Source organism: Microcaecilia unicolor, chromosome 13 (assembly GCF_901765095.1).
Source record: "Microcaecilia unicolor chromosome 13, aMicUni1.1, whole genome shotgun sequence".
NCBI lineage: Eukaryota > Metazoa > Chordata > Amphibia > Gymnophiona > Siphonopidae > Microcaecilia > Microcaecilia unicolor.
The window spans coordinates 23,420,496-23,441,209 of NC_044043.1; the positions used below are offsets into that span (position 1 = coordinate 23,420,496).

The window sequence follows — 20,714 nt, forward strand, 5'->3', positions numbered from 1 at the left end:
GCGTTGTTTGCCAGCATCTGAGTTTCATTGTGTAGTACAGTCTTATTTTGGGCTGGATTATTGAAATTCATTATGTTTAGGTCTGCCTGTAATAAAACTTGTGCATTGCAAGTTGTTCAAAATTCTGCAGCCTGACTTATTTCAGGATGCTCACGTTTTCAGCATATTTCCCAACTCTTGCATGATCTGCACTGGCTTCCAATTGAGAGAGAATTTTCTTAAACATAATATTTTTGATTTATAAAGCGTTAAAAAATGAAAATGCACATTATTTGTCATCTGTCTTGAAGATATATGTGCCATATCACTCAAGTGTACAGCGCTGCGTACGTCTAGTAGCGCTATACAAATGATAAGTAGTAGTAACATAGTAGATGACGGCAGAAAAAGACCTGCACGGGACATTCAGTCTGCCCAACAAGATAAACTCATATGTGCTACTTTTTGTGTATACCTTACCTTGATTTGTACCTGTCCTTTTCAGGGTACAGACCGTATAAGTCTGCCCAGCACGATCCCCGCCTCCCAACCACCGGCTCTTGCTAGCGCCCGTTTCATTTCAGTCAGAAACGGGCCTTTTTCACTAGTGTTTCTATAAGTGCCACACGCCAAGTCTGCACTTTTCAACTTATTCTCTACTGTTCCCTCTCAGGGTGTCAACGTGTTCCTCTAGTGACCTCCTTGGCAGGTCATATTTGCTATATAAATATTTAGTACTATGTGTTTCACTTAGCACCTAATTATTGTTGAGAAATATTACGGCCTGTGCTTTCCAAAATACTTTTCACAAACATAGATTAGAGAAAAGTATTTGTAAATTTGAATCCAAAGTTTAAATTCTATTGTACTTTATAAAAATTGCACAGTTTCATCCAATACTATGGAATATTTTATCCATGATACTAAAGTGTGCTCTTAAAAGAAAAAAAAAATAGCCATTTTGGAATAAATCTTGAAAAATTAGACTGCAATTTAACTTTCCTCTTTTCAGTTAGAAAGGACCTGTTTGATTTTACAGATTAATACCCGAGACCCAAGGCACCCTATAATAATCCTTACAGAACAAAGGGGCCCATTTACTAAGTCGCGTAAGCATCCACGGGCTCCCAACGCGAACCAAAATGGAGTCACCGCACAGCCACCACATGGCTCCTGTGGTAATTTCATTTTGATACGAGTGGCCGAAAAATAATTTTTATTTTTATTTTATTTTATTACTAGTAGTAATATCAGTAATTAAGGTCTGAAGAATCAGCTCGCTTAAACATTTGAGCCTTGAGAAAAGTGCATTTTGAATAAACTTGTAAAGGTGCCTTTCCCAATTGCTGGCCCATTGTTATGGAATCCAACTTCCTATGAAACTAAGAAGAATTGGGTATACAATGCAATTTAAAAAATATTGAAGTACATAAGTAATGCCATACTGGGAAAAGACCAAGGGTCCATCGAGCCCAGCATCTTGTCCATGACAGCGGCCAATCCAGGCCAAGGGCACCTGGCAAGCTTCCCAAACGTACAAACATTCTATACATGTTGTTCCTGGAATTGTGGATTTTTCCCCAGTCCATTTAGTAGCGGTTTATGGACTTGTCCTTTAGGAAACCGTCTAACCCCTTTTTAAACTCTGCCAAGCTAACCGCCTTCACCACGTTCTCCGGCAACGAATTCCAGAGTTTAATTACGCGTTGGGTGAAGAAACATTTTCTCCGATTTGTTTTAAATTTACTACACTAGTTTCATCGCATGCCCCCTAGTCCTAGTATTTTTGGAAAGCGTGAACAGACGCTTCACATCCACCTGTTCCACTCCACTCATTATTTTATATACCTCTATCATGTCTCCCCTCAGCCGTCTCTTTTCCAAGCTGAATAGCCCTAGCCTCCTTAATCTTTCTTCATAGGGAAGTCGTCCCATCCCCGCTATCATTTTAGTCACCCTTCTCTGCACCTTTTCCAATTCTACTATATCTTTCTTGAGATGTGGCGACCAGAATTGAACAGTCATGAATTGAAGAGTCATTTATTTGTTAAAGCTAATAGAAGTATTGCAGATAAGAGTTTCATGCAGCATGTATGATTGGATATAAGATTATAGATGTTGTTAGAGAGTGGTGTTTATATCTGTGAAGATGTATAACATTGGAGTGTCAGTAACACAGAGCCAGATAATTTGTAATGTTTTTCAGTTTGTGATGAGTGCATTGGTTTATTTTGAGATATTTTAATAAGTGTGTTGATTTTTGTAAATTTGAACTTTATGTATTTGACTTTTATACTACCTAGTTAAAAGTAGAATATAAGTAAATAAACTGTAACCCGTAGCCATTATGGATCCCACATTCTCGCCAGTGCCCAGTAGTTGTCATGTCTTTGCTTTATGGCCGCTCTCTGGCTAAGATCTGAGCCATGAGCTGAGAAAGGTTCCTCCTTTAGGCTTTAAACTGAGAACCTGTATAATATGGGGGTGGGGGTAGCCTCCCACTTTGCCATCTATCCTCCCTTCAGTCCGTTCAAAACTCTGCTGCACGTCTTATCTTCCGCCTGAACCGGTGCACTCATATCACCCCTCTCCTCAAATCACTTCACTGGCTTCCGATCAGGTACCGCATACAGTTTAAGCTTCTCCTTTTAACCTACAAATGCACTCGATCTACAGCCCCTCCCTACCTCTTTACCCTCATCTCCCCTTACATTCCTACCCGTAACCTCCGCTCACAGGACAAATCCCTCCTTTCAGTACCCTTCTCCACCACTGCCAACTCCAGGCTCCGCCCTTTCTGCCTCGCCTCACCCCATGCTTGGAATAAACTCCCTGAGTCCATACGCCAGGCCCCCTCCATGCCCATCTTCAAATCCTTGCTCAAAGCCCACTTCTTCAATGTCGCCTTTGGCACCTAACCACTACACCTCTACTCAGGAAATCTAGACTGCCCCAACTTGACATTTCTCCCATTAGATTATAAGCTCCTTGGAGCAGGAACTGTCCTTTTATTAAACTGTACAGCACTGTGTAACCCTAGTAGCACTCTAGAAATGTTAAGTAGTAGTAGCATCCTGCCACCAATGTTCCCTCTAAGTTGTGGACGTGCACTCGCACACACTGGTTGTGAAGCTTGTGCACACAGCAAAACAGTGCACACAAGAAATTATAATACTGTGACAAGTTTTAATTAGATATTATAAAGTAGCACAGAAGAAATGAATCGCATGATGTTTTCTACTTATGTAAAACAACAAAATGCTAAAATAGCTTAATGTAGATCAACTTTCATTAAAACAATTACTTTTCAAATCCTGATGATATTTGCATTATTCCGGCTAAGGTACACTTGGCTCGTAGGCAACAAATTTGAATCAACTTATAAAAAGTTGCACCAAAGAAAATTTTTGTGCACATAACATGTCAAAAATTAGAGGGAACATTGCCAGAAAATGTGGTAAAGGCGGTTAATTTAGCAGGGTTTAAAAAAAGGTTTGGACGGCTTCCTAAAGGAAAAGTCCATAGACCATTATTAAATTTGACTTGAGGAAAATATTTCTGGGCTAAGTAGCATAAAATGTTTTGTACTTAGGCACTGTTCTATAAATGAACACTTAAGTGTGCTTTCGTGCAGATCTACCATTTCTGGCCCATTTCAGTGCCTTGCATCCATTAGAACACTTTTCCATAATGTGCCTAATGTTCAGCACCATATATATAGAATTCCCCATATGTGTATATAAAATAGATACCAGAGTTGAATTGGCCAGAATTCTACAGGTGCTGGCTCTGTTTTATGTTAGGAAGTCACTCAACTTTTTTACACAGTAGATATCTTAGCCAAGTATTTTCTTGAAGTTTTCAAAAGCAAGCCACACTAGGTCAGGTGATTTTATGAACCTTTAGTAAGAACAGAGGTAGCTTTAGAACTATGGAGCCATTATTCACTGGACAGTAGGTGTGAGCAGCTAACTGTTTAGGAAGAAATTCTTTGTTTCACATTATGTCAGCACCAGTGGCGTAAGAAGGGGGGGGGGGGGGGCGGTCCGCCCCATGTGCACGCCGCTGGGGGGTGTCGGCTCCGCGCTGGTGCACTGCCCTCTCTGCCCCGGAACAGGTTACTTCCTGTTCCAGGACAGAGAGAGCAGTGAACCAGCGCGGAGCCGACACACCCCAGCAATGTGCAGTCGGGGCGGATCGGCCCTCCCGCCCGTCCCTCGCCGCAGGTATGCGCTCCGGGGAGGGGGAGGTATGCGCTCTGGGGGGGGTGCACTCCAGTGGGAGGAGGGTGCGCCGTGCTGCACCCGGGGGGGTGGGGGTGCGCAGCGGCGACCCGCCTCAGGTGTCAGCTCCCTTCGCTACGGCTCTGGTCAGCACCAAACATTTTAGGTTAGAAAGCACCAGTTATAGTCTCCAACAAAATAACCAGTAACATTTGTGCTGCAGCCAAGTTCTTCATCAGAAAATGAGGAAGGGTAGACCCTGAGAATTTCCTAGAAGCATAAACTTTGAAAGATTAACAAAGATGTACTACAAAAAAAAAAAAAAAAAGGAAACTGACAGTTATGTCTCTGCTTAACTGCTTATTTTTTGGTCTTTAGCTTTGGGGTAATTCCCAGCACTCCTCTGCCTGTTCACACTCCGCTCATGCCTAACCAGAGTATTGACATATCCCTTCCCCTCAACACCCTAGGACCTGTTATGAAGATGGAGCCACTCAATAACCTTCAGGTAAGAGTCATGCTGGAGAATAACATCCTTTCAGCTCCCGTTTTTCAGGGAGCAGATGCGGTTGTTTGTACTGTTTGCTGAAATCAAGTACCACTGTTTTTAAGGTTCTGCATTTGTCTGAAGACATGTGCTTGTGTGATTATAAGAATAACCATACTGAGTCAGATCAGTGGTCTGTCTAGCCCAGTATCCTGTTTCAAACAGTGGCCAATCCAGGTCATAAGTACCTGGCAGAATCCCAAAGATTTGCAACATTCCATGCTAACGATCCCAGGGATAAGCAATGGCTTTCCTTGTGTCTACCTTAATAGCAGGTTATGGACTTTTCCTCCAGGAACTTGTCCAAACTTTTTTTTAATCTCAGGGTACGTTAACTGCTATTACCACATCCTCTGGCAACGAGTTCCAGAGCTTAACTGTTTGTTGAATGAAAAGAAATATTCTCTTATTTTTAAAAGTATTATTAGGATGAAGGCTAGAGTGCGCTTTCTTGGCAACTCCAGTATTGGGAAATAGAACTGATTCCAGACAGACATCTACAGTATATGCCCCAGAATTGACAGGGGACTTAAGTAGGTATATATTATATCACATTCAAAACATATGCTATGATCACAGGTGCTTTGTATCTCTGAGGGGGGGGTGGGGGTAGAATCATAAAGTTGATATTAGTGAATAAATGGTGGGAGAGGGAAAAACATTCTTAGGGTTGAAAGCAATGGTATCTATGGAATTATGTTCCAAGATTGCATCATATAACTGCCTATATGAGGTTGGCAAAGCTAGTTGCTGACTGTCCTGTTTATGATGCCAGTGTTCAATTTTTGAAGAAGTGAATCCTGCGCAGAGTGCCAGATACAACATTGGACACTTTGTTGAGCAGACTGGACGAACTGTACAGGTCTTTATCTGCTGACATTACTATATTGCAATGTAACTTCATTGAGTGCCCTACCCCTTCTTGTTTTTGTACTTTTTGAAAGAATAAGCAATTGATTCATGTTTCCCTGTTCTATATTCAGAATTTTGTAGATCTGTCATATCACCCCTCAAACCATCTGTTTTCCGAGCTGAAGAGCCCGAACTTCTTTAGCCTTTTCTGATCTGAGAAGGGCTCCATACACTTAGTCATTTTGGTTACTCTTTGAACATTTTCTAATTATGCTATATCTTTTTTTGAGATATGGTGACCAGAATTGCATCAATACTTAAAAATAAGGTCGCACCTTGGAGTAAAGATGCAAAGAGTTCCTAGCTCTCAGAGAATGAGTCCATTCTCTTGAGGCTAGAGAGTAGACTTGGAGGAGCTAAGGGTGACAGAGGTACATAGAGGAGAGACCTACAGGGACCTTGTAGAGAAGTCCCACCTGCAGTCTGGCAACCACTGTGCTGCCTTGGAGGAGGGAGGTTTCCTAAAAGGAGAGCATCACCCTGGTGAAGTAGAATGCAATCATATAGCCAGGACCTGCCCATTAGAGGATGCAATATCCTCTCACACTGAGAATGTGTCTCCAGGAATTTCTGCCCAGGTGGAAGGGTTAGAACAGCTGTTGTAGTTGAAGATTCAACCATTAGGCATGTAGATAGCTGGGTGGCTGGTAGATGTGAGGATCACCTGGTCACTTGCCTGCCTGGTGCGAAGGTGGCAGACCTCACGTGTCACCTAGATAGGATTTTAGATAGTTCTGGGGAGGAGCCAGACATCTTGGTACATATGGGTACTAATGACATAGGAAAATGTGGGAGGGAGGTTGTTGAAGCCAAATTTAGGCTCCTAAGTAGAAAATTGAAGTCCAGCTCCTCCAGGGTAGTATTTTCGGAAATGCTTCCTGTTCCATGTGCAGGACCGAAGAGGCAGGCAGAGCTCCAAAGTCTCAATGCATGGTCGAGACGATGGTGCAGGGATGAGGAATTTAGATTTGTTAGGAACTGGGCAACATTTTGGGAAAGGGTGAACCTATTCCGAAAGGATGGATGCCACCTTAACCGGGATGGAACCAGGCTGCTGGTGCTAACTTTCTAAAAGGAGATAGAGCAACTTTTAAACTATTGAAACAAGACATTTAGGGAATCCCAATAGAGAGGTTTCAACAATGGTAAAAGAAAGCCAGGAGTGTTTAAAGAGAGTTCATGATAAAGGATGCACATTATCCCCGTCAACTTCTAAGCAGCTTGTAGATGCAATGAAAAAATAAGATGGGAGAGTTGGAGTATGTAGCACTAAATGATGAGATGATATAATAGGCATCTCAGAGGGCAATCAATGGGACACTGTGTTGTCAGGGTAAAAATTATATTGCAGTGATAGAGTGAATCAAATTGGAGGGGGAGTTACACTATATGTTAGAGGGAATTAAGACAAACAAAATAAATATTCTGCATGAAACCGTGTGGAATCATTATGGACAGAAATTCCATGTGTAAAGGGAGGGAGCATTCTTATAGGGCTATAGTGCTGTCCGCCAGAACAGAATGAACAGATAGATAAAGAAATGTTTATAGAAATTAGGAAAACTGTCAAATTGGGCAACAGTGTAATAATGGGTGATATCAATTACCCCAGTATCTACTGGATAAATCAGGGAGGTAAAATTCCTAGACATAAGAAATGACTGCATCTTGGAGCAACTGCTCCAGGAACTGACAAGGGGGGGGCACCATTTTAGATCTAGTCCTTAGTAGAATGCAGGGCATAATACAATCCGCTAGGAAACAGTGATCATAACACTCCAGTTTGAGCTGATATCTGGAGTGAAGCCACAAAGGAAATCTACTGTAACAACATTTAGTTTTCAAAAGGGCGACTATGATAAATGAGGAAAATTGTTAAAAAGAAGCTAAACAGATCGACTGCAAAGGTTAAGACTTTAAATCAGACATCTTGGAAGCCCAGACCAGATGCATTCCACGCATTTACAAAGGTGGAAAGAAAAGAAAACAACAGCCAGCATGGTTAAAAGGTAAAGTGAAAGAGGCTATTAGAACCAAAAGAAAATCCTTCAAAGAATGGGAAAAGGACCCAAATGAAGAAAATAAAAAAGCAACATAAGCATGGACGAGCTAGATGCAAAGCATTGTTAAAAAGACTAAAAGAGAATATGAAGAGAAACTTGCTGGAGAGGCAAAAACTCACAGTAACAACTTTTTCAGGTCCATCAGAAGCAGAAGGCCTTTGAGGGAATCCGTGGAACTGTTAGATCATGAAGTATCAAAAGGGGCACTCGGGGAGGACCAGACCATAGCAGACAGACTGAATGAATGAATCATTTGCTTTGGTCTTTACGGAAGAAGATGTAAGAGATCTACCTGTACCATAAATGGTTTTCAAGGGTGATGTGGAGGAACTGAAGGAAATCTTGGAGAACCAAATCGTCCATAGTACCTGAATACTGGAGGGTGGCCAATGTGTAATGCCCATTGTTAAAAAGGGTTTCAGGTGTGATTGGGAAATTAGACTGGTAAGCCTGACTTCAGTGCTGGGCAAAATAGTGGAAACTATTATAAAGAATAAAATTATGGAACACATAGATAAACATGGTTTAATGGGACAGCATGTATTCAGCCAAGGAAGTCTTGCCTCACCAATTTGCTTCATATCTTTGAAGTTGTGAAATAAGCATGTTGATAAAGGTTGATGTAGTATATCTAGATTTTCAGAAAGCTTTTGACAAAGTTCCTCATGAGGCTTGCCGTGGCAGCGAAGCAGGCACACAGGCAGAAGGTTCTACTCCCCTGGTCTGTCTCTTTCCTGCTCCTGTGTACCGGGACCCAGGTTAATGTATTAAGTATGCCTCATTCCGCCTCCTACTTATCATTTCTATAGCGCTACTATATGTACGCAGTGCTGTACACTTGAACATGAAGAGACAGTCCCTGCTCGACAGAGCTTACAATCTAATTAGGACAGACAGGACAAATAAGAGGAAAATGGAATTACTAAGGTGGGGATGATAAAATAAGGGTACTGAACAAGTGAGTAAGGGTTAGGAGTTAAAAGCAGCATCAAAAAGGTGGGCCTTTAGCTTAGATTTGAAGATGACCAGAGATGGAGCTTGACAGACCGACTCAGGAAGTTTATTCCAGGCATATGGTGCAGCAAGATAAAAGGAACGGAGTCTGGAGTTCGCAGTGGAGGAGAAGGGTGCAGATGAGAGAGATTTACCCAGTGAACGGAGTTCCCGGGGAGGAATGTAGGGAGAGATGAGAGTGGAGAGGTACTGAGGAGCTGCAGAGTGAATGCACTTATAGGTCAATAAGAGGAGTTTGAACTGTATGCGGAAACGGATAGGAAGCCAGTGAAGTGACTTGAGGAGAGGGCTAATATGAGCATAACGACACTGGCGGAATATAAGTCGTGCAGCAGAATTTTGAACAGATTGAAGAGGAGAGAGATGGCTAAGTGGGAGACCTGTGAGAAGCAAGTTGCAATAGTCTAAGCGACAGGTGATAAGAGGAACCCGAATTACGGCTATGTCATGCAAGGTTCCGCTTTAGGAGTTACGGACCGAGAAAGGGATCTGGGAGTCATTATGGATAGAACGTTGAAATCTTTCACTCAATGTGCTGCGGCAGCTAAGAAGGCAAACAGAATGTTGAGTATTATTAGAAAAGGGATGGAAAACAAGCATGAGGATGTTATAATGCCGTTATATCGCTCCATGGTGCGACCACACCTGGAGTATTGTGTTCAGTTCTGGTCGCCTCATCTCAAAAAAGTTATAAAGGAATTGGAGAAGGTGCAGAGAAGGGCGACAAAAATGATAAAAGGGATGGGACGACTACCTTATGAGGAGAGGTTAAGACGGCTAGGACTCTTTAGCCTGGAGAAAAGGCGGCTGAGGGGTGATATGATAGAGGTCTACAAAATAATGAGTGGGGTAGAGCGGACAGATGTGAAGCGTTTGTTTACGCTTTCTAACAATAATAGAACTAGGGGACACAAGATGAAATTAGAATGTGGTAGGTTTAAAACAAATTGGAGAAAGTTTTTCTTTACTCAGTGTGTGGTTAGACTCTGGAACTCATTGCCGGAGAAGGTAGTGATGGCAGCTGGCCTTGCTGAGTTTAAAGGGGGTCTGGACAGATTCCTGAAGGAAAAGTCCATTGATTGTTATTAAATTCTGGGTTTTTGTCAGGTTCTTGGGGCCTGGATTGGCCGCTGTCGGAGACAGAGTGCTGGGCTTGATGGACCTTTGGTCTTTTCCCAGTGTGGCAGTGCTTATGTACTTACGTATGAGTGTGGATGAGGGTTCTGGTAGTGTTCTCAGAAAGGAAAGGGCGAATTTTGGTGTATGCATACCAAAATATTAGCCCAAGTCTCATCAGGGAGAACTCTACCCAAATCTCTATCCCTTGCTGTCATATATTGTGTTTTACAGACCTGGCCCTCATGCACTAACCTATACAAGATTGAAATATGCCTGCTCTACCAGCACTGGCTAGTGGGGGAGGGAGAGGTGGTGTTTCCATAATATATAGAGCTCTCTTTTCCTATCGTAAACCTATTTTGTATTTGTTGAAGTGGGAGAGGGCATTGTACAATGGGAACAGGTGTTTAAATCTTCATGTGTCTCTCTCTTAGTTGAAAATGGATACAAAATACTTTATTGTTGGTACTATACTCCCCAGCATCTGGCCAGGATGTTTCTCTTGGGGGTCAGCTCTATGCTGGTGCCAATGTGGGCTAGAGGGGATTATTTTTCACATTTGATGGTCCTGCCCTCATGCCCAGATGTTCTGGGCCACTGTTTTGAAATTTGTCTTTAGCGTAACCGAAGTTTCCTACCCTATGAAAATGGACTACTGCCTCTTGCACTTTAAACCCCGAAGAGTAAAAAACCTACCCACCGTTTAGCCACACAAGCATTTTTGGCCAGCAAACTTGTTTTAGCAGCGGCATGAAAGTGCCCCACCCTTCCTGGCCTTCGGATGATTCTGCGTAAGTTGGACTATATTCATCTGATGTCTAAACTAACAGCTTTGCATACAGGACACCTATTAACGTACCATAAGATTTGGGACTCGTATGTACAGTGAACCTCACATCCTGACTCTTTTTGTTTATTCATTAATTGGGAGTTCTTTTGGGGGTGGGGATGGTGGGATGGGGTTGAGGAAGATATAAGCGAGTTATGTATTAGCTTATGGTATTGCTCATTTCTGGAGTTAAATGCTAACTGGAAATAGTACGTTTTCAGAGTGGACGTAAACTTTGTAAAAGAGAGTTCAGATCTGATGTTAGCAGGAAGATCATTCCATAATTTAGGTGCCAAGTAAAGAGGTGTGGTAGCCGTGTTAGTCCACTCTTAAAGGTTATCAATAGAAATCAAACAAAATAAAACATGGAAAAGAAAATAAGATGATACCTTTTTTATTGGACGTAACTTAATACATTTCTTGATTAGCTTTCGAAGGTTGCCCTTCTTCGTCAGATCGGAAAAGTAAAAAAGTGCAGAAGACCTAGTCTCTCTATATAAAACGCACCTCCAACATTCTAATGAAGCCTCAAACTCTCCAACTTGTGCTGGTGTAGATCCCATGAGTGTGTGCCCCGCCCTCGCGTCACAACGTTATGACGTCGAGGGCGGAGCACTTACACTCACCGAATGGCCTGCACTCTAGCTCCTTACACACACCCTGACTTTCTCAAACCCGCGCCCTTTAAGGAAGGCAGTTTACATTTGAAGGCGAGCGCGCACCTCAACGATTCGCATCGATCAAAACAGCGGTCTACACAAATACAAACTTAGAACTTTCGGACCGGGCCCCGCCCTCGCGTCACAACGTTATGACGTCAAGGGCGGGGAAACAGACGAAACAACACCTCCTCCAACGTACGGAACCTGACTGTGGCTTCAATAACCTTCACACGGCATCTTTAAACAATCGGAGAACAACAAAAAAAAAAAAACAAAACGACCTCTGTTTCAAAGGTAACTTCGTGGCAGGACACAAGGCAGCATAAAAGGCAGATTTTGCGAGGTGCCCTTTGCTGCTAAACCACGCTGGGACGCACTAGAACTGGCAGGGAAAGGGGGAGGGGGATCCTGGAACTGGGTGGGTGAGAGGGAGGGAGAGAGGGGGGGCAGGACCCTGGGAGGGAGGGGGGGAGGGAGGGGAGGGGGGCCACCCTGGCACTTTGCTGCTAAACCACGCTGGGACGCCCTAGAACTGGCAGGGAAAGGGGGAGGGGGACCCAGGAACTGGGTGGGTGAGAGGGAAGGAGAGAGGGGGGGCACAACTGGCACTGGGAGGGAGGGGGGAAGACTCTAGAACTGGAAGAGAGGGAGGGAGAGAGGAGGCCGGGCCATCCTGGAACTGGGAGGGGGGAAGGCCACCCAAGAACTCACAGCGACGGAGGGGAGCAAACCCCTGGGACTGGGAGGGAAGGGGGCCCCTGGATCTGGGAGGGAGGGGGTGGAGGCCCCCTGGAACTGGAAGGGAGGGGGCCCCCTGGCACACACTCATTCTTACACACACACGCTCTCTCACACAGACACACTTGCACCCTGTCTCACTCTATCACACTCACACATTCACTCTCTCTCTATCACACACTCACTCTCGCACACACTCTGTAAAACATACATACTCTGAGGAAAAACTTGCTAGCGCCTGTTTCATTTCTGTCTGAAACGGGCCTTTTTTTACTAGTAGTTACATAATGTACGAAAGATCCCCACAACTTTGAAAAGATAAGTACAGTGGTTCCTTTGATCCCGTTGAAGCATTTTGACATTTTTATGTCTTAAACCTTTTTTGGACAGTATAGATGAACTGCTTTCTGACTTAAAATACTATATAAACTTAAATTTTATTTTTTTGTTCATCTTATGGGCACTGTTCGACATGTTTGGTGACAAAAGTGTGCAATGATTGAAACATCAGGGGATCTTTTGAATCCTGTGATCATGGGTCTTTGTGCCCATGTTGATCTTTCCAATTTATTCTGAACACGCTTTACAAACATTTTTCATTATTTGAATCTTTTGAGTTATTTTGTTTTGGTTTTTTGCTCATTAGATATCTTACCTCCAGAAATGTGTTAGTAATTTTCCCTGTATTATAGTTTGGAGAACTAAATGGTTGGCATCTAAGGAGCAAAGGGCATGAACTAGGGTATATGGAACGACTGGAGAAGAAAAAAAAAGGGAATGAATATGTTTTTGTAGCGCTGGATATGATGGCGCACTAGGAGTGGGAAGTACCGCTGGGCTGCTGCGGTAGCCCAGTGGTACTACCTGTTTAGCGAGCAGTAAGCCTGTATTGGGCTTACTGCCGCTTAGTAAAAGGGGCCCTTTGTGATTGGAGGGAGGGAGCATTGCAAAAATTGTGGGAAAAGATAGAGCAAGGTGGGGTATAGGATCTGGTTTCCAAAGGACCTTATAGTAAAGCCAGTAGGACAAAATTCATTTACTCGACTGAAATGTGATAACTGGGGAAAAAAAGAAGAAAAGCATTGGGGGGGGGGGGGGGAGAGTTAAGAAATATTCTAGATTAATGCCTATCACCCACAGTAAAGGCTTTAAGCTGCGACTTGCTATATAACCTTTAGATTGTAAGCTCTCCTGAGCAGGGACTGTCCTTCCCCATGTTAAACTTGTACAGCGCTGCGTAACCCTGGCAGCGCTATAGAAATGCTAAGTAGTAGTAGTAATAACAATCCAGGAGGAATTCTGCATATTTTATTTGCAATTTTCTTGTGCATAATTTCCCCCCCCCCCCCCCCCCCCAATTATAACAGCTGGCATCTCCCCCTAGTCTTGAAATACTCTCCCTCCACCACAGCAGTTTCCCCATGCATCTTTCTACAGACCTCCACCCCATTCCCATGATGTGCACACACACGCACACCTCATCCACCTTTTCCAGCCCCCTCCCCAACTCCATGTTGGGCTACTTCCTGTTCCTCTGCTGTCCCATACCCAACTGTTCCTTTGAGCCGTGCATACCTCCGTACAGATGCGCAGCAGGAACTGCCAGGAATCAAGGCAGTGGAGGAGCAGGAAGCAGGCTGATGTGCTCCACATTCTGCCCTGAAGCCGGTGAGTGTGCAGGAGGGGGAGGGAGGCAGCCAGAAAGCAGGAAAGGCAGAAGTCTGCAGATGTGGGAAATTCTGTGCAAATGATGCTTTGCACAGTAGTGCAGAATTCCCCCATCCTCCAGGAATATATATAAGGTCTTTAATTAGTCGGGGATGGGATAAATATTGTGTAGCACAGCGGTTCCCAAACTGTGCGCTGCAACAAATCCTGACCTCCATCCCGCCGCCCACAATCCAACATCGCTCCCTACTTCCCCCTCCTGCAGGTCTGGAATCTGATGCTTCCTTCCTCCCCCACTGCTGCTGCAGTGCTTGCACTTAAATTTTCAGGCTGTCCGTGATTCATACAAGCACTGCGGGGACTTCCCTCTGTCGCGTCCAGCCCTTGCAACAGGAAGTTGCATCAGAGAGGGCCTGAGAGTGCCTGTGTGAATCGCGGACAGCCCAAAAATGAAAGCTGCAAGCACTGCAGCAGCAGCAGAGGAAGGAAAAGGAAGCGGCAGTGGTTCTGGACCTGCGAGAAGGAAGGTAGCGAGCGATGCTGGATTTGGGGAAGACAGATGTGTGCTGGACATAGGAGGATGGGGCTGCAGGGAAGGGAGCGGTGTGCTGGACCTATGGGAGGAGAGGGGCTTCAGGGAATGGTGTGCTGGGCTTTCTGGGAGAGGGGGGTCTTGAAGGAAGGGAGAGATGAACTGTATTTATGGGAGGCTTCAGGGAAGGGACAGATGTGCTGCACTATCTGGGAGGAGGGGGTCTGCAGGGAATGGACAGGTGTGCTGGAGTTAGAGGAAGGGGCTGCAGAAAAAGGGAGACCTATGTGGTAAAGGGGGGTGTTGCCGGAGGGCTGCAGAGACCTATGGGGGGGGTGGGGGTGCTGCGATAATCTGCTTGGACACTGAGGGCATAATCAAACACGAACGCCCATCTCCATGGGCATCTATCTCCAAGGACGGGTCCGCGAAGGGGCGGGCCAGACCGTATTTTCGAAAAAGATGGGCATCCATCTTTTGTTTCGATAATACGGTTGGTGCCGGGCAAATGCATCGGATTTGGGCAGATTTGAGCTGGGCGGTATCGGTTTTCAGCGATGATGGAAACCGAAGGCGCCCAGCTCAAAAACGAACAAATCCAAGGCATTTGGTTGTGGGAGGGGCCAGGATTCGTAGTGCACTGGTCCCCCTCACATGCCAGGACACTAACCGGGCACACTAGGGGGCACTTGTAACAATTAAAAAAAAAAAATCAAAATACCTCCCAAGTCCATAGCTCCCTTACCTTGGGTGCTGAGCCCCCCAAATCCCCCCCCAAAACCCACTCCCCAGAACTCTACACCATTACCATAGCACTTATGGCTGAAGGGGGGCACCTAGATGTGGGTACAGTAGGTTTTGGGGGCGGTTTGGAGGTTTCCCATTTACCAGCACAAGTATAACAGGTAGGGGGGCGGGGATGGGCCTGGGTCCACCTGCCTGAAGTCCACTGCACCCACTAACAACTGCTCCAGGGACCTGCATAATGCTGTAATGGAGCTGGGTATGACATTTGAGGCTAGCAAAAAAAGTTTTTAAAGTTCTTTTTTTTGGTGGGAGGGGATTAGTGACCACTGGGGGAGTCAGGTGAGGTCATCCCCGATTGGGGCACTTTTTGGGGACTTGTTTGTGAAAAAAAGGGTCCAGAAAAAGTGACCCAAATTCTCGCTTCTGGCGCCCTTCTTTTTTCCATTATTGGCCGAGCGCGCCCATCTCTCCTCGGCCGATAAACACGTCCCAGTCCCGCCTTCACCACGCCTCCGACACGCCTCCGTAAACTTTGTTCGTTCCCGCAACAGACTGCAGTTCGAGGCGCCCAAAATCGGCTTTCGATTATACCGATTTGGGCACCCATCTCCCGATTTGGGTCGAAATATGGGCGTCTTTCTCTTTTGAAAATAAGCCTGTAAGTGTGCCGTGAACCAAAAAAGTTTGGGAACCACTGGTCTAGCATGTCTTCACTGTATTGTTTTACCTTTTGTTTGTCTGGTATTGCTATATTGGAATTAAAAAAAAAAATTTCAACATAAGGTCTTTAATAGGTAGGAGAAGAAAGGAGTAAAAGCAGTGATTCCCAAACCTGGCCTGTGGGAGCCCCAGCCTGTCAAGTTTTCAGCATATCCACAATGAATATGCATAAGATAGATTTGCATGCCAAGATGGCAGTGTATTTGTGAATATATTTGTGGATATCTTGAAAACCTGACTGGCTGGAGTCCCCCCAGGACAGTTTTGGGAATCACTATGTTAAAGGCAAGCAGTACATTTGCTGTCAGTGGGTGGTAAAGTGAAGACTTTTGAAGAATTGAAAGGCACATTTTCATTACAGAACTTGAGTTTCTGTACTGCGTGCAAATCCAGGCCTATATAAGGGAAAGACAAGTGCAGACTGATCTGGAGAAGGAACCAACTACATTTTGAAGTATTCATAGGAAAATGTAAAGGGGGGTCGTGGCTGGTGGAGTTAAAATAAGAGAAAGCTAGCTTATATGATAGGCTAGCACAAAGATTGGGGAAGGAAGAATGGGCAGCAATTCGGAGGGTAAAGAAAGTAAATGACACTGGGTAAAAGGTATTGTACATGACCTATACACTGGTGCAGAAAGAGAAATAGTATAAACAGGGTGGGAGGTAGTGTTGTGGTGGCAGTTCTCCATAAGCCAGGAATTTTGGAAGGAGACAGTGAAATTACTCATGAAAGTGGGGGGCATACAATTTTGTTTATTAAGTGGGGTGACGAGTGAAGAGCATAGTTTAGTAGGTCATTCTTGGTAGCAGCTTACTCTGTTGTGAGATTTTATAGAAGGGATAAGTTACCATGCCAAATGGAGGTAGTACAAAAATTGGATGGCCTTGCTAAAATTGCAGCATTTAGAAATCACTTTATGGGCAAATATGAATAACTCTGGGGACCTTATGAGTGCTGGAGACAGAAAGTGGGTGAAAAATATTAAATGGGGAGCTTTATAACTTGAAGAAGGGAAGGATTGGCAAAACTGGAGGGGGAGGGGGTAGGATCATTTTGAGGGGGGGGGGCGGTTAAGGAGTGGGGTAGATGAAGGTTAAGGGGCCAGCTATGAAAGGGATAATCAAGGTCTAGCAAAATGATGAGGTTCTTGGTGGTGTATTTTTAGGGGGGAATTAGAGGGGATGGAAGGGGATGGGGTACAAAATATTAATGTCAATGAGACACTTTTTATTTTCTTATGAGGTATAGAAACAAGATTATCAACATTATCTACTTTTAGTAATGTGTCAAAGTTATATATTAAAAAAAAATAAAAACTAGAAGTATTTTGTGTTTCTACTAGATTGTTTTTGGAGGGGTGGTATCATGATTGTTGAGTTTAATAATCAAAATCTCAAAGAGGGGGACACAGGGAACTGAAAGCTAATAGGGTTGGGAGAGCAAGGCTGAATGTTTCCCCAGAGTCCCTAATTTCCTTGTATTGGCCCTGAAATTTGTAATGCTCCTTGAGATGTAGGCCATTGACTGTAGGATGAAGTTACTACTACTACTATTTTAGCATTTTTATAGCGCTACAGGGCGTACGCAGCGCTGCACAAACATAGAAGAAAGACAGTCCCTGCTCAAAGAGCTTACAATCTAATAGACAAAAATAAAGTGAGCAATTCAAATCAATTAATGTGTACAGGAAGGAGGAGGGTAGGTGGAGGCAAGTGGTTACAAGTGGTTACGAGTCAAAAGCAATGTTAAAGAGGTGGGCTTTCAGTCTAGATTTAAAGGTGGCCAAGGATGGGGCAAGACGTAGGGGCTCAGGAAGTTTATTCCAGGCGTAGGGTGCAGCGAGACAGAAGGCGCGAAGTCTGGAGTTGGCAGTAGTGGAGAAGGGAACAGATAAGAAGGATTTATCCATGGAGCGGAGTGCACGGGAAGGGGTGTAGGGAAGAACGAGTGTGGAGAGCAGCAGAGTGAGTACATTTATAGGTTAGTAGAAGAAGTTTGAACAGGATGCGAAAATGGATAGGGAGCCAGTGAAGCGACTTGAGGAGAGGGGTACTGTGAGTGAAGCGACCCTGGCGGAAGACGAGACGGGCAGCAGAGTTTTGAACCGATTGGAGAGGTGACTAAGTGGGAGGCCAGCAAGAAGCAGATTGCAGTAGTCTAAGCGAGAGGTGACAAGGGTGTGGATGAGGGTTTTGGTAGAGTGAAGAGAAATGGAAAGCTTTAAGGATTTTTCTGAATATGCTGTTACTGAAATAATCATAACTTTTGTTGTTTGTTTCTTATTTCAGGTAGCCGTGAAAAACAACATTGATGTCTTCTACTTCAGCTGCCTCATTCCTCTAAGTGTCCTCTTTGTACAGGATGGGAAAATGGGTACGTATATTGTGTTGCATCACTGAGTATTTCCCTTTTGGCCACTGAGAGCAGGGCATCAGTGGGAGTATGTTTCGTTAAGGTTCTGAACGTATGAGAGGAATTGGATAGAGGAAAGGGGTACAGCAGGGATGGATAACCACGGTCCTCAAGGGCCACAACCCAGTTAGGTTTTCTTCATTTTCCACAGTGAGATCGAGTTGCTTCCATTTTATGCAAATAGATATCAGTGCTTTTTTTTGTAGAAAAAAAGGTGCCAGTACTCATTATGGGCGGGGTCACCACATATGGCCACACCCCTATGATAGCCACACCCCTTACTCCAGCCATGGCGATATAAACAGATATCATTGAAAATATTATACTAGTATAGGAGAAAAAAAAATGCGATTTTTTTTTTTCATTATAAATAATTTCTGTAAGCTGGTACAGCTCCAGTATACCCAGTGCAAAATAAGACAGCAGATGTAAATTCTCAAATTGGACATATTGCAAACACTAAAATGATAATAAAATGTTTTTTTCTACCTTTGTTGTCTGGTGACTTTATTTTTCTATCCATATTGGTCCCAGTCTCTGATTCTGCTGCTCTCTATCTGTTCCCTTAACTCCGTTTCCAGGGCTTCCTTTCCATTTATTTCTTTACTTTCCTCCTTTCTTCTTCATTTCTTGCCCGACATCCATAAGTAAAAGCTGTGTTCTCCTCCGTGGAATTGACTGGAGGAGGTGTAACGTGGATCCAGCTTTTGCAGTTTTTCTCCTCTCTTCCCTTTCCCTCATCTCCATCCGTGTGCAGTTTTTCTCCTCTCTTCCCTTTCCCTCATCTCCATCCATGTGCATCTTCTTCTTTTTTCTTTCCTCCCCTCCATCCATGTCCAGCATTTCTCCTCTCTTCCCTCCCCTGTATTCATATAAAGCAATAATTCTCTCTCCCCTCGCCTCCATCCAAGTCCAGCTTTTCTCCTCTATTTCCTGCTCTCTTCTCCATCCATTTCCAGCATTTCTCCTCTCTTCCCTGCCCTCCCATCCATGTGCATCTCCTTCCTGTCTTCCCTTTCCACCATCCATGTCCAGCAATTCTCCTCTCCCCCCTTCCCTCCCCTCTCATCCATGTCCAGCGATTCTCCTCTCTCCCCTGCCCTCCCCTTCCATCCATGTCCAGCAAATCTCTCTTCCCTGACATCCCCTCCCATTCATGTCCAGCGATTCTTCTCTGCCCCCTGTCCTCCCCTGCCATCCATGTCCAGTGATTCTCCACTTCCCTCCCCTCCCCTCTCATCCATGTCCAACGATTCTCCTCTCTCCCCTCCCCTCTCATCCATGTCCAACAATTCTCCCCTGCCCTCTCCTTCCATCCACGTCCAGTGAATCTCTCTTCCTTGAACTCCCCTCCCATTCATGTCCAGTGTCTCCTCTCTCCCCTCCCATCCATGTCCAGCAATTCTTCTCTGCCCCCTGTCCTCCCCTGCCATCTATGTCCAGTGATTCTCCCCTGTCCTCCCCTCTCATCCATGTCTAGCGATTCTCCTCCTCTCTCCCCTGCCCTCCTCTCCCATCCATGTCCAGCGATTCTCCTCCTCTCTCCCCTGCCCTCCTCTCCCATCCATGTCCAGCGATTCTCCTCCTCTCTCTCCTCCCATCCATGTCCAGCGATTCTCCTCCTCTCTCCCCTGTCCTCCCATCCATGTCCAGCGATTCTCCTTCTCTCTCCCCTGCCCTCCCCTCCCCTTCCATCCATGTCCAGTGATTCTTCTTCCCCCAGCCCGTCGTCCTTCTCCACTGCCTGCTAAGAAAGAAATAAAGAAAGGTTGCCAGCGTCGTACTTGGCAGCGCAAACAGTGCAGGCAGCGATTGAGAGAGGCTGGCAGCGTCAGAACTTCCCTCTGCGAGTCCTGCCTATGCGGAAACAGGAAGTTGAAACAAAGTAGGCGGGACTCGCAGAGGGAAGCTCCGACGCTGCCAGCCTCTCTCAATCGCTGCCTGCACCGTTCGCGCTGCCGAGCCCTAGAAAAACAGTAAATAGGGGAGTGAGAGAGAGGGTGCAGGACTCGCCGGGGGAAAAGTGCCGGTACGCTGTACCAGTGCGTACCGGCACAAAAAAAGCCCTGAATATCATGCATATTCATTGTGGAAATATTGAAAGCCTGACTGGGTTGTTGCCATCGAGGACCGTGGTTGCCCTCTCCTGAGGTAGAGGATTGCATTTTGTTCTCCAGTTTGTAATTTGTTTAGGATTAAAGGAAGACTATTAAATGTGAATAAATGCATACTCTTCTTGATCCTTATCAGCCAGATGGTGATGTATTTCAGGTCCAATAGCTTGGGTGTAATGAATTGTGCTGTTGGTCACTTTCACTCTAGCATAGTAAAAGTCAGCTATGTTTTTAGTTAAGCAGATTTAGTGCCCTCCACCCATCCCTGTTTTGCTATTCTTATGATCTGAAACTTGATATTTTAGGACGTGTGTGATATTACAGTCTACCTTCCAACAAGTTTCAAGGACAAAACCTGTGATAAGTCAAAGTTAACCATCTCCTGTTAAAATACTCCTAAGAAACCAAATCCTTTTTAGCATGTAAATACAAAA

General features: G+C 44.7%; 1 protein-coding gene across 2 annotated transcripts in view; it reads left to right on the top strand.

Annotated features, from left to right (window-relative positions):
- Window positions 1-20,714, top strand: part of AP2B1 (adaptor related protein complex 2 subunit beta 1) — a 383,465-nt gene that overhangs the window by 297,999 nt on the left and 64,752 nt on the right. For both annotated transcript variants that reach the window (XM_030222393.1, XM_030222392.1), the window contains 2 exons: window positions 4,581-4,710; window positions 18,043-18,127. In XM_030222393.1, coding sequence (XP_030078253.1) covers window positions 4,581-4,710; window positions 18,043-18,127 — 215 coding nt within the window. The remainder of the gene's footprint in view (window positions 1-4,580; window positions 4,711-18,042; window positions 18,128-20,714) is intronic.